This window comes from Barbus barbus (assembly GCF_936440315.1).
Source record: "Barbus barbus genome assembly, chromosome: 35".
In the NCBI taxonomy this organism is placed as follows: Eukaryota; Metazoa; Chordata; class Actinopteri; order Cypriniformes; family Cyprinidae; genus Barbus; species Barbus barbus.
In genome coordinates this window covers 15,993,476-16,008,045 of record NC_136763.1, presented here as the reverse complement: position 1 = coordinate 16,008,045, position 14,570 = coordinate 15,993,476, and the positions used below count along the sequence as shown (strand labels likewise).

At 37.8% G+C, this 14,570-nt stretch overlaps 1 protein-coding gene across 2 annotated transcripts in view; it reads right to left on the bottom strand.

Annotated features, from left to right (window-relative positions):
• LOC306855241 (FYVE, RhoGEF and PH domain-containing protein 5-like) overlaps positions 1 to 14,570 on the bottom strand; it is a 43,998-nt gene that overhangs the window by 2,789 nt on the left and 26,639 nt on the right. For both annotated transcript variants that reach the window (XM_079393780.1, XM_079393779.1), the window contains exons 8-17: positions 13,224 to 13,314; positions 10,659 to 10,709; positions 10,498 to 10,556; positions 10,176 to 10,247; positions 9,936 to 10,004; positions 2,679 to 2,762; positions 2,464 to 2,543; positions 2,276 to 2,369; positions 1,981 to 2,118; positions 209 to 311 (exon numbers count right to left, since the gene is read on the bottom strand). In XM_079393780.1, the coding sequence (XP_079249906.1) occupies positions 209 to 311; positions 1,981 to 2,118; positions 2,276 to 2,369; positions 2,464 to 2,543; positions 2,679 to 2,762; positions 9,936 to 10,004; positions 10,176 to 10,247; positions 10,498 to 10,556; positions 10,659 to 10,709; positions 13,224 to 13,314 (841 nt within the window). The remainder of the gene's footprint in view (positions 1 to 208; positions 312 to 1,980; positions 2,119 to 2,275; positions 2,370 to 2,463; positions 2,544 to 2,678; positions 2,763 to 9,935; positions 10,005 to 10,175; positions 10,248 to 10,497; positions 10,557 to 10,658; positions 10,710 to 13,223; positions 13,315 to 14,570) is intronic.

The following is a 14,570-nucleotide window of genomic DNA, read 5'->3' as shown; positions in this document are numbered from 1 at the left end:
TCAATTGCAGATGAATAATGAAAAATAACAAAAGTAAATTATATTCTTGATAATATTCTAAAAAAATAATTTTAACTGTGATGGTGAGTATGAAATGGTTCAATCAAAGTGAACAGTTTATATTAATGATATCCGTGCTATTTCTAACTCTAAATTGCATAACACTTTATTTAAAGTCTGATATCATTTTGGAGGCTTTTGCTCTTACCTCTCTTTCTGAGCTCAGCATAGCAGTGGTCACAGACTTTAGCCATCCTGTCCTTCAGGTATTTTAGAGGATACCTGTTTCTTGAGCAGGAGCGACACACAACCTAAAAACAGGGCGAGACAGTTCAGATGAATAAAATGAGATGCGATGAGAGACAATAATGAAAATAAGAGAAAGCAGGGTCACAATTTAATGCTGATATTCAGTATATACTACCGTTTAACATGTTTCGGGTCAGTAAGATTTATTATTTGAGCATGTATTTAAAGAAATTAATACTTTTATTCAGCACAACTGTTTTCAACATCAATAATAATAAGAAAGGTTTCTTGAGCACCAAATAAGCATTACAATGATTTGAAAGATCATGTGATGCTGAAAACTGGAGTAATAGCTGATGACAATTTAGCTTTGCATCAAAGGAGGAATAAATTACATTTTAAAAGTAGATAACAAATGGAATGCACACAAAATCCCTGTAATCTACTTTGCACATTATTTCCTCAAAATTCACTCAAAATATTGCAAAACACTATAAAGTCTCTCTGAATGAAGTGAACAATGAACAAAACCCTTTCCTGCCACAAGGGGGAGCTGGCACTTCTGTTAACTGGCCAAGTGGGCACTGCTACCAGCCAATGCCAAATATTTGCTGACTAACTAGGCTGATTTACTAGTCAGTCACTAATAACAATGCTATTCATAATATCACAGAACAAATATGTTTCTTTGATGGCAATACAAATAGTAATTCCATAACATTTTTTGAAAACGTTTACTTTTTTTGGTTGAAATCAAAACATACATATGTACTATATACAAAAATATCTGTACATATAATCCTGTGAAATATCCACTAATGTAATCCTGCTGTTTGATCATTTATTATTATCTAATACAATGCTGTTCATACATTTTTTTATAAAATGCTTATTAGGGTCACTGTAAAGACCACCTCTGAGTGTTTTATTGTTAACTGTAACATATAAAAGAATATATGTCTAATATATGAATTTAAAAGGATAGTTAACCCCAAAAATGGAAATTCTGTCATGATTTACTCACCCTTAATTCGTTCCAAAACCATAGGATCCTTCATTCATCTTCGGAACACAAATTAAGATATTTTTGATGAAATCCGAGAGCTTTCTGACCCTCCATAGACAGCAACGCAACTACCACATTCAAGGTCCAGAAAGGTAGTAAGGACAACATTAAAATAGTCCATGCATCCATGACATCAGTGGTTCAACCATAATGTTATGATGCTACGAGAATACTTTTTGTGCGCAAAGTAAAAAACAATTTCTTCTCTTCCGTGTCAATCTTCGACACACGTTCACGAGAGTACAACAATGCATGCATGTGATGCTGCTGATGCATGACCCAGCGTTCTGACGTGACCTGGATACACTGAGAGGATGACTTGAAATTTTTTGCCCAGCCTTACATATTTGAACCAGAATTTTCAGAAATGTATTCTCGTAGCTTCATAAGATTACGGTTGAACCACTGATGTCACATGGACTATTTTAAAAATGTCCTTACTACTTTTCTGGGCCATAAAATATTTCAGTTGCATTACTGTCTATGGAGAGTCAGAAAGCTCTCGGATTTCAATAAAAAAAATCTTAATTTGTGGTCCGAAGATGAACGAAGGTCTGGTTCGATATGAGGGTGAGTAATTATTTAATGACAGATTTTAAATTTTTGGGTGAACTATCCCTTTAAGACTATCAGACATTTCCCTACACATGGTACAGATGTTTTACCTTTCCACATGCGTTGCAGTGATGCCGTCGTAGTGTTAGGCTGAAGTCTGACGTGCAGTTCATGCACATCATCACATGTGAAACAGGAACTAGAACAGGAGCAGCCTCTCCCAGAGACATCCATAATTTCTCTCTCGCCTGGAAACATGGACAGTGATTTCATCATTTATTTCCTTAATATTGAATACTAATGCATTAAACAAAAAACTTAACAATGACTTTTTATTCTGTTGCTTGTTTGATAACTAGCCCATAGATATTTTGTACAGAGGCTGTGTAAAATATTTCCTCACACCTCACTAGAACAGCTGAAGGTATTGAGGCCTGCGGCGTGATCCGCTATAGCCCGGCTCAGCGTGTGGAACCAGTCCTCTCTCTCACCTAAAGAACTATCAGAGACAGAAAGAAGCCATGCTTGAAGTAATTGCATGACAGTAGATGTCAGTACAGACACATGCAAACCATTATGGAAATGCTCATTACCTCGCTGAGAGAGTGATGGTAACATCGCTGACTTCTATCCTGAGCGTGTTGAGAACATCGTCTATGAAAGGTTTACTGACCTACAGACACATGAGAACACATACAGCTCAGTTCTTGATAATACAATTGCAATCACACTTAGCCTAATCTGTTTTGTTTCCTATTAGGTTAACCAAAAAACAAAATGAAAGTGCTGAGAGACGCTGCTGTCTTACCTTCATTCCACTTAGAGTCAGTGTGTTTTTCAGCCTGTATTTACCATCCTGCTGAGGGTAGGTGTACAGCATCACGTCATTCATCTGCAACACATGCACAAACATGTTTACTATCTAAATGGAGACATTCCACACACTAGAAATTATTTATATGTAGTATAACCTAACCCTAACCAGCACTCTTTATGTACTTTATTGTAATACCATTCTTACAAGCAGGTTTTGTCAGATTTAACTCATTTCTGGCTACAAATGTGTCCCCAAAATATGTACACACACGCACGCATACCTGTATACAGTAATTGTGTATATAGTTGTGTATACACAACTATATACACAATTTTTAATAACACGAGTGCATGAGTTAAAGCATTTAAATTAGTGATTCATATGATAAAATAATTATAATATTAATTATTATATATTATTATAGTGGATTTATGATTATAATTATTAGCAGCATCATTACTCCTATAGACAATACTACTAATATTACTACTACTAATCATAATATATTTAAATCATTCAAACCTAAAATTAAATGTAAGCAAAAGTTAAGAGTGATGCTTGCCTTCTTTTGTCTTTATTTCCACCACAAGGAGGCAGCAAAACCTTTTAAGTCTGCACACTTCTGCTCTATCCCTGTCCACGTTAAACCATTTAGATTAGATTTACAGTATTTAATCATAATTATTAGTTTCGTCATTATTGTAGTATATTTGAATAGACTATCAAAATAATAATATTTACATTATTTAAACCCCTAAACTTAAATATGAGCAAAGTAATAGTGATGCTTGCTTTCTGTTATGTTTATGTCTACCACAAGGAGGCAGTATAAGCTTTAAATCAGTGGGTATCAGCCTTTTTGATTTCAAGTCCCCCATCACCCTTTTTTAATTTTAAAATTAAAAGTGTCCATAGATGAAAATAACGGTAACACTTTATTTTACAGTGTATTTAAGAATTTACAAGAGTGATTACAGAATTTACAATAGTAAATTCTGCATAATTACAAGCAACTAAACCTGAAGTACATGGTGTTAATTATTTTACTCAGTATTTTTTAAGCCACCTTGAGGCCTCCTTGAACTTTGCTAAGGCCCCCTAGTGGGCCCTGGACCCCTGCTTTAAAACAACTGGTTTAAATAGTTTTGATATGATCTCATTTCTTCCTGTCTGCTCAATGCACATTCTTCCAAAGGTGTAGCAAATTCACTTCAATACCCAAGAAAGCAATTCACACGTTCAATACAATAGGTTGTGCTTGATAAAAACAGTTTATGGGGTATTTTCTGCTTTGCTTCATTCCTGACAATGAAGTAGTTGTGCTAAGAACACAAACTCACACCCATAAACAGGCTAGCCCTACACTTCAAACCATTGTGATTGCTCGACATATATAGCGCCAAACAAAAGTAGTGACATCATCAGACATGCAATGTGCGTGCCCCAAACATCCGCAGTTCACAGGCCGGGTCCAGGAATTCAGCCTGGACACTTCTGAGAAAGTCTTTTTGGGTGGAGACAGCAGAACAGAGACAACAAAAACATCAACAACCACAACAACCCTCAAACAGCTGAGAATGTATCAGTTCTCATGTAACTAGTGTGTGTGTCCCTTGAGACTGGACCTTGGTGAAGAAAAACTATGAGAGAAAACGACAAATAACTTACGGTAAGAGTCCTACGTAAGACCTCCATAGTGATCTGATGCTAGTGAACAATAACAACATGGTGTAAATCACAGAATTAAAATTCCATGACATGTTTTCCATGATCATGGAAACCCTGTCTCTGTGATCAGAGATAGACTTTCAAAGATACAGTTGGGCAAAAAAGTATTTAGTCAGCCACCAATTGTGCAAGTTCTCCCACTTAAAAAGATGAGAGAGGCCTGTAATTTTCATCATAGGTACACTTCAACTATGAGAGACAGAATGGGGGGGAAAGAATCCAGGAAATCACATTGTCTGATTTTTAAAGAATTTATTTGCAAATTATGGTGGAAAATAAGTATTTGGTCAATAACAAAAGTTCATCTCAATACTTTGTTATATACCCTTTGTTGGCAATGACAGAGGTCAAACGTTTTCTGTAAGTCTTCACAAGGTTTTCACACACTGTTGCTGGTATTTTGGCCCATTCCTCCATGCAGATCTCCTCTAGAGCAGTGATGTTTTGGGGCTGTCGCTGGGCAACACGGACTTTCAACTCCCTCCAAAGATTTTCTATGGGGTTGAGATCTGGAGACTGGCTAGGCCACTCCAGGACCTTGAAATGCTTCTTACGAAGCCACTCCTTCATTGCCCGGGCGGTGTGTTTGGGATCATTGTCATGCTGAAAGACCCAGCCACGTTTCATCTTCAATGCCCTTGCTGATGGAAGGAGGTTTTCACTCAAAATCTCACGATACATGGCCCCATTCATTCTTTCCTTTACACGGATCAGTCGTCTTGGTCCCTTTGCAGAAAAACAGCCCCAAAGCATGATGTTTCCACCCCCATGCTTCACAGTAGGTATGGTGTTCTTTGGATGCAACTCAGCATTCTTTCTCCTCCAAACACGACGAGTTGAGTTTTTACCAAAAAGTTCTATTTTGGTTTCATCTGACCATATGACATTCTCCCAATCCTCTTCTGGATCATCCAAATGCTCTCTAGCAAACTTCAGACGGGCCCAGACATGTACTGGCTTAAACACGTCTGGCACTGCAGGATTTGAGTCCCTGGCGGCGTAGTGTGTTACTGATGGTAGCCTTTGTTACTTTGGTCCCAGCTCTCTGCAGGTCATTCACTAGGTCCCCCCGTGTGGTTCTGGGATTTTTGCTCACCGTTCTTATGATCATTTTGACCCCACGGGGTGAGATCTTGCGTGGAGCCCCAGATCGAGGGAGATTATCAGTGGTCTTGTATGTCTTCCATTTTCTAATAATTGCTCCCACAGTTGATTTCTTCACACCAAGCTGCTTGCCTAGTGCAGATTCAGTCTTCCCAGCCTGGTGCAGGTCTACAATTTTGTTTCTGGTGTCCTTCGACAGCTCTTTGGTCTTGGCCATAGTGGAGTTTGGAGTGTAACTGTTTGAGGTTGTGGACAGGTGTCTTTTATACTGATAACGAGTTCAAACAGGTGCCATTAATACAGGTAACGAGTGGAGGACAGAGGAGCCTCTTAAAGAAGAAGTTACAGGTCTGTGAGAGCCAGAAATCTTGCTTGTTTGTAGGTGACCAAATACTTATTTTACCGAGGAATTTACCAATTAATTAATTAAAAATCCTACAATGTGATTTCCTGGATTCTTTCCCCCCATTCTGTCTCTCACAGTTGAAGTGTACCTATGATGAAAATTACAGGCCTCTCTCATCTTTTTAAGTGGGAGAACTTGCACAATTGGTGGCTGACTAAATACTTTTTTGCCCAACTGTATTTCATGCTTTGACTCTAACTGTGAAGTGGTAGATTTGTACAGGCAATGAAGGGTAGTTTTGACAGAGGAAATGGACTTTGGGCATCAGTCTGAGTGATAGTTGGTTGGCGGGATTTTTTTGAGCGATTCACTTATTAATCCATAAATTAAATCCTCATCTGGAAGAATCATCATTAAGGGACCCTCTGATATCATATCACAACCAGTCAGTGCTGGACTATATGACATCAGTCACAAGTTCTCATTTAAAAAAAAACACCAGTCAGAGACTGATCGATTAAGGGAGAGAAGAGAGCAGAAAGGAGAGGATGACGAAAGACTCCAGTAACTTCAGAGCCAAGAGTGCCGCAATATTAAGGGAAAGGGAAGTGGTGTGTGGCCAAGTGACCCATACTCAGAATTTGTGCTCTGCATTTAACCCATCCAAGCGTACACACAGTAGTGAACATACACCCACCGTGAACACACACCCGGAGCAGTGGGCAGCAGTTGGGGGTTCAGTGCCTTGCTCAAAAGTCTCACCTCAGTCGTGGTATTGAGGGTGGAGAGAGTGTTGTTTATTCACTCCCCCCACCTACAATCCCTGCCGGACCTGAGACTCGAACTCACGACCTTCAGGTTACAAGTCCAACTCTCTATCCATTAGGCCACGACTTCCCCAATGTGAACTTTAGAAAACTCAGAAGTAGGAAAAAAGAGATGGATAGTAATGTTCTTTCTAAAGATAATAATTACTTTCCTCACCCAAAGGTCTATATACACTACTGTTCAAAAGTTAGGGGTCAGTTAGGAGTCATTTGAAAAGAAGTCTCAGACTCACCAAAGCTGCATTTATTTGACCAAAATACAGCATCAACAGTAATGGTGTGAAATATTACTGCAACGTAAAATGACTGTTTTCCATTTGAATACATTTTTAAAAAGTGTTTTATTTCTGACAATCGTAAAACAATCATACTGACCTCAAAAGGTTGACATTATTTAAAACATCTCAGCAGAGCCCACAGAGCTCATTCTTCTTAAAATCTTGTCACTAAGACATTCAGAAAAGCACCACGAGTGGAAGTAACAGAGTAAATGTACTTCAGGTAAACAACTGAATTGACTGCTCAGCCTAATGTTTTTAGCGTTGTTTTTCAGCTGCGGTGGCTCAGTGTTGTTGATCTTGTTGTTCTCTGAGCCTAGTCTTCAGTGTGCTGTCAGTAAAGTCCCAGCACAGGAAGCTGGCATCCAATAACCTACAGCAGACATCCTGAGAGGAAGTACGACCCTCGAAAACAAGAGCGCTATAAAGAGGGGTGGGGGTAGCCTTGTGCTACAGCTAATGTTGCCTCCAGTATCTGCTGAACAGTTATGCCACATATAAACCAGCTCACTTACTGTCTAGGAAACTGGCTGCCTTTTTGAAAGACCAAATATCAACAATACGCATACCTGTCAATACCTGCTCAGGCAAATAATAGGCACCTTCATATTAAATGGAATGTGTCAGACAGCTAGCTTTAAACATGCTGACAGTTTAACTAACTTTAACTAACTTGCCAAGCAAGATTCCATTCAGACTTTTCCCTGCAATGACAGTATAATAAAACCAACTGTATAATAAAACAGTTTATACTAAATACAGCTATAGCTTTAAGAATGCAACACCTACTTGCCCTCAGACACAAGAAGCAATCCAGGTCTAACTGAAAGAGAAGCTCTTAAAGGTGGGGTATGCATGTTTTTAAAAACGCTTTAGAAATTTTTTGCATTTGCGACCATTTTTTGAGAATGTGCGAGTAAAAATTTGACGTGGTCGCACTTGTGCGAGTGCATGGTCTAAGCTGCTCTAAAGCGTCTGCTTCATACAGAGAGTGCTGCAGAGCCGCGGCACATTGTAGCAGAAGTCAGATTTCACTGATCACGCGAAGAGAGGCGCTTTCAGCGCGAGCGCTTCGTGGGTAGAGACTGGTTTCACGAGTTCACACTTACATATAAACTGAGTAAAGGTTATGAGTATTAACTAAACCTGTTTGAGGGCTCAGAGCTCGGCATTTAGCCCGGACCCAGAGTGCTCCTCCCCGTGCTGGGGTAGTTACGGGCTGAAGGTGAGGAGTCGGGGTGGTGGAGGGATGCTGAAAGAAATGATGAAGGCAAGACTGCTTGATTATTTATAGGGGTTCTCTCTCGTGCTGATTGGATAGATGGTGTGATTACTTATTATGAATTGGCCATGTTAATCTGCACGTGCTTCTCCCGAAATTTGTTAATGAAACATTACTTATACTCGCACGAGTGCGAAGGTGTGCGCCGCGGACGGAGCGCAACGGAGGATTTGGTTTTCAAACTAAAATGAAAGACCGCTTCTTAAACCAGAGAAGGTGAACATGTTGGTATTCTTGTAAAAAAAAAACATCCAGCCAGTTTAGTTTTACTTTTCTTTTTGTTTTCGTTTTGTAAAGCTTGTTATCTTTGCTGTTTACCTCACGTTACACGTTAAGGCTTTCCTTAATTTTTATTATTATTATTTATTTGATTCAGCATGCATTGATTAATCAAATATTGTAGCAAAAAATAAATAAAATAAATAAATTGTGACCAAATTATGTGCTTGTGCACCAACTGAGACCAACTGAGAAAGTTAGTCGCAAAAGTGCGACCAGTGGGAAGAATGAGTCTAGAGCCCTGAAACTTGTAGCCAATCAGCAGTAAGGGGCGTGTCTATTCATGATGGAGGAGAGAGTGCTCATCAGTGCACATGATGAACATTAGCCGAGCCGAGCAAGACAGAAAGATAGAGATGGCGGATAAAAAACAAAAGTGGAAAACGTCTGCGGAACATCGGTATAGACACGGTGTTACAATAAGGCAAGAAGTAGGACCCGTGTATATCTCGGATCAGCTTTCCAGCGCCGGAGAGAACTCAAGGAGCGGCAAGGCCTGCGATTGGACGCCGAGGTTGCTTTGTTTCTTCTTGATAAGTGAGTAACATTGGTTTTGCTTTGTTTCACAGAATCGTTGCCGTAAGAATGTGTGGGGTGGAGCTATCAAATTAGGGGCGAAACCCTTTAGGGGTAGGAGCGTGTTTGTTTTGGTGATTTCAAATGTCAACACTGGCTACCAGAAATCACTTACCCCACCTTTAACAGCCCCATTCTGCCAATTGGTTTGATCAATAATTTTCAGACACAAACAAAGTCAGGTGAGCTCCAAATGACTGTGAAGCCATCTGTTCTAAGGAATGTAAATAAATACTATGCAAGAGTGCTTTTTTTTACCCACTTAAGTACATCTTTAAAAGTAATTACATCTTTAAATAGTTCATTGTATATGAAATATGGTCAAAGTGCACTGATGAATGTATTGACAAGCATTTATGGTCAACTAAAATATATAATAATCCCATTTCTATTGAAACTTGTATTTCAATCTATTTGTAATTACACATTTGTAATGATGAAGAGGCAATTTAGAATGTTTAAAATATATTAACTTTAAATGTAATATCCAGTAACACATTAAAGTTAAAATTATAATGGATATTTCTTTATGGCAAATGATTATTAAAATGTAATGATTTAAAATGTACTAGTTAATCTGTACATAAACTTTTAATCTGGCATTATTACAAAGTGCACTTTTCAAAAGTGTACTTAAGTATGTTAAGAAAATCATGAAAGTTTACTTGCTTTAAGTGCACTTAAGTGGCCTGTTTCATTTATATTTAATTAATATTATATTATCTGCAAGTGTAGTTTTTTTTATATACTTAAAATTTGAATTACAATTCAAGTGCACATTTAATACAATTAAGTACACTGCAAGTAGAGAGAAGCATGACAAAATACCAGGAAGAGGTGTCTGGGCTGCCTGCTTTTCCGAGAGACCTTCATCAGAGTGCCCTCCTTGACAAAAACCTGCAAAACACACAGGTGCAAGAGGCCAGGTGACTTATGGGTAAGGGTGTTATTCACTTAAACCTTTGATGTCTAATAACTGTTGCTGATCTTTCAGGTTTTACTGCTAGTAAAAACAGTAATAAACTATAAACATGAAACCATAAATACAGCGTATGAAGCTGAATGTACCCTTCCTGGTTGAAGAAGGTCTCGTTTTCCTCTCACACTGTAGTCGATGTGGACCAAACGAAGCAGGTTCTCCTGCGATTGCGATAGAAAGACATAAGAGTAAGAATGAGAAATAGAACTGATTTGTGGATGAGAAAAAGGAAGAGCTGTTTAGAAATGAATAAGGGTAGAAACAGAAGGTTTCTGTGTCTGTTACTGTATTTCATAATACTCTCTTTGTTTCTGGACACCTGGTACACTATGATGACATCATATCCCCTCGCTCTTTTTTCATCATGTATCAACAATACTACACGCTCTCTCACACACAGAAACAACTCACCCCGTGTTTTAGATTGTCATTAACCTGGTCTGCGACCTCTGACACGATTACCAGCGCAGCTGTTGATAAAAAGTTGCAGTCATAAGCACAATTAATGTTTTCACAGTTCAAACATGGTCAGTGGTCATCATTGTGTGAGAGAGAGACTGAGACAACAATACCTTGTGTGTCTTCATACTCTTTTGAATCTGGAGAGAGGTTGTTTAAGTAGTCTGGAAAGAATGAGATGAAAACCAAATTATTGATAAACAGACAAAATAGCGTCTACTTCACCAACCCATGCTCTGTTAAACACACTCAAACAGTCATATGTTTTATGTACAAGATCCAACATACAGTATATTATTTACAGTTCATTTTTACCCCAAACCTCAAAGTCATTGGCAGCCTTTGTATGGTGAGATTTAATTAAGAGACAAATCATGCACAAGTGAACTACCATCTATCAAAATGTGAACACCAGAACTGCATGTCAGCAACAAAAACAACAATTTTACACCTACTGTAAGATTATGTCAATAAAGTGTTGAGAACGTAGTTTTAGTATTTAATTATTGTTTGCTGTGCATTTTGATATAACTATAGACTGTTGTATAAATGCACCGTTGTGCAGTATCTCTGTATGCAGTATTTATGCACATACCTGTACTTCCAACATTTACACATGTACAACCCAATTGTTATTTTTGCATTATTCTGTACTATTATAATATGTATTAATATTTTAAAATAAGCTTTTATTTTTATATTTTCCGTTTTTAATTTAATTTTATTTTAAGTTTTAGTTATTTTTCTATGTGCTTTGTCATTTTTTTTTGTCATTTACTTTTTTAAATAAATGTATTAAATATGTAAGGAATAATTGACGGCGGGCCATTGAATTATTAGAAAAATATGCGCGTCGTGGCCGTTACACCTCAGGTGTGCATTATTTTTCTAATAATTCAACGGCCCGGAGTCAATTATTCCGCTTATACTACGTTTGCCACACCTCAAGACATCGATCAGATGATATATTTCAAGGCATTCGTCCTGTTTTCTACTTAAATCGCTATTGTGAGTAGGATTATTTCTTCCGTATCTCTTCAAATGCCTCCGTTGCTAATTCCAAAACATAATTTTAAACCTAGTAACGGAGGCTTAAGCCGTTGATAGCAGACTAATACAATTAATAACTAAGTTATGAGAGAGGAGAGAGAGAGAGAGAGAGAGAGAGAGAGAGAGAGAGAGAGAGAGGGAGAGAGAGATTAATGTTACCTCTGTGAGTCTGTGCATCTCTCAATAGTGTCTCTAGTTATAGTGAGACTTTAAGTTCATTTTCTTCACAAACAGCGCTGTTGTTACCGCGCTTGTGAGGTCATGTAGTTTTTAAGTTCTTAAACTATGTTACTGATAAAATGGTCAGAGTAGCGCTAACTACATTAGCGCTTATGTTAAGGTGGGAAGTCGTGGCCTAATGGTTAGAGAGTCGGACTCGTAATCCAAAGGTTGCGGGTTCGAGTCTCGGGCCGGCAGGAATTGTAGGTGGGGGGAGTGAATGTCCAGCGCTCTCTCCACCCTCAATACCACGACTGAGGTGCCCTTGAGCAAGGCACTGAACCCCCAACTGCTCCCCGGGCGCCGCAGCATAAATGGCTGCCCACTGCTCTGGGTGTGTGTTCACAGTGTGTGTGTGTTCACTGCTGTGTGTGTGCACGTTGGATGGGTTAAATGCAGAGCACGAATTCCGAGTATGGGTCACCATACTTGGCTGAATGTCACTTCACTTTTTTTTTTTTTAAGGTGTGTGCAAACTATGTGCGTCTGTGAGAGAGAGAGAGAGAGAGAGAGAGCAGGGGGGAGAGAGAGAGTAGGCTATGTGCTTTCCGTTTTGTAGCAAAAACATGGAGAAGTTCTGTCGTTTTTATCCTTTTGTCTACTATATTTATTTGTTTGGCCTGTGTCGTTGTGGGTTTTGGTTATTTTGCTGTTGTAAGACCTTTGAAATAACAAAAATCATTTGGCGAAGTGATATGGTCATATAATGCGGTCAAGACCTGCCTGGAACTACGTTCGCCGTGCGTTTCCCTGAAAACAATTGCACAGCTTAGAACGTTAGCCAGATTCAAGCATTCAACGGCCCCGTAGTATAATTCTATTTAGCTTTCATTTATTCTTATTTCAGTTTTAATTTTAGTAATTTGAATACTGCATGCAATACATGCATGTATATATTTAAGAAAAATGTTGTTTATATATTAAATATATTTATATATAATATAATATAAATTATATGAATATACATTCTTGCATGTAAATACATGTACATATTTTCAATATATATATATACTGTATGTGTGTGTGTGTTTATATATACATAACAAATATACACAGTACACACATTTATTATGTAAACAAAAACATTTATTTTGGATGCAATTAATCACGATTAATTGTTTGACAGCACTAATTATTTAAGTTAGTTTCCAAAACAACAAGTTTAAACAAGGTTAAGACTATTAGTCATCTTTTTTTTTAAATACAGTTTTATTTTTATTAATAAAAACTTCAAACATTTATTTCAAAAACGTTATTTTTCAAAATTTAACATTAACCAAATTTAACATTCAAAATTTTAACAATAACCAAATTGTACAAATTATTTAGTCTTCTTTCCTTAAAAAGGAACTGAATGCTATAAAGTATTAATATGGGAAAATATAATCTGGACTAAATATTTGAATCACCTGTGAGGATCATGCGGTACTGGAGCACACGCACAATGACCCGCAGCAGCTGGTGTTTCAGAGGAACATGAACTCCTTCTGCATTCTGTGTCTGGAATACAAACACACATGCATATGAGAAATGGCACATACACAATATACAAGGCATGCAAACATATTATTACTGTAAACACAGACAAACAGAAGAAGGAATATACACACACACAAAAACGAATCATACACTAATGCTGCGTTCATGTCATTCAGGACTTGTTACTCCTCATGATAAAACTTTTTTAACTGTTGAAGAAGCTGCCATTTTGTTGTTTTTACATGATGTCACAAAGATAAAGTAAGAGAAATCTAAATTTGAATCAAAATCATGAATTTAACAAAGATGTGAACCATTTTACTAGCCAGAAACTCATAATTATGGTAATTACAATAATTTTTATAGCGTCTGCACATGCTGCACATAAATGTATAGACACAAAAAGATCTCTATAAACACAAAACACACAAACTCGATCACACAATCATACACAATCGAGAGTTACATGCCACCTGTGCTCTCTCTTGACCCACAAGAGTATCATAGATCACAAAATCATAGGCACCACTTAGAAAAGCCCGTTTCAAGGTTATTCATTGACCTTCCTTTTTCCAGCTACACAAAACCCTGAGTAAGCCTCGTTCCATCCAATTCCATCCCAATTATATCATTCACTGGGAGAAAAAGTGAACAAGTGAATCAGTCAAACATGCGGTGAGAAGAAATCAATCAAGGCCTAATTGACTTTGACATGTCATTGTTCATGCGAGCTCTGAGGAGCCAGGGGGTACGTGAGAGGTCAGTAAAGGGCAGATAAGGGCAAATAACTTCAGAGTTATGGACATCCAGAGACATGGGATAATGCTTGAGATCTTCAACAAGAAAAGGGAAAAGGGGATGCCGTTAATGACCTTGTGAGGAGTGTGAACAAAAGGAGTTGTGGCTTCAAGATAAAAGAACACAAGCCAGTGTTCAGTTTGTCCAGTTTGCACAGCTGCCACAACATCATTCCCACAACACCTCTGAAAGGCACTCTCTGGGTTTTATTATCTTTTTCCACACCAGCTCTCTTAACTGTGTCATAACCTTACTGTTATCATCATCATATAATTCACAGGTTTTATCCATCACATTTCTCTTCATTTTCTTCATAAATTACACACACACACACACGCACACTCTAAGTCTGACAATTCAAGTACATTCAAGTACGTTACATGCACTTACTATTAAAGTAATAATTAATCACATGCAAGTAACCCTAAGCCAAACCCTAATCATAACCCTAACCATATAGTAAGTACATGTAGTTAATT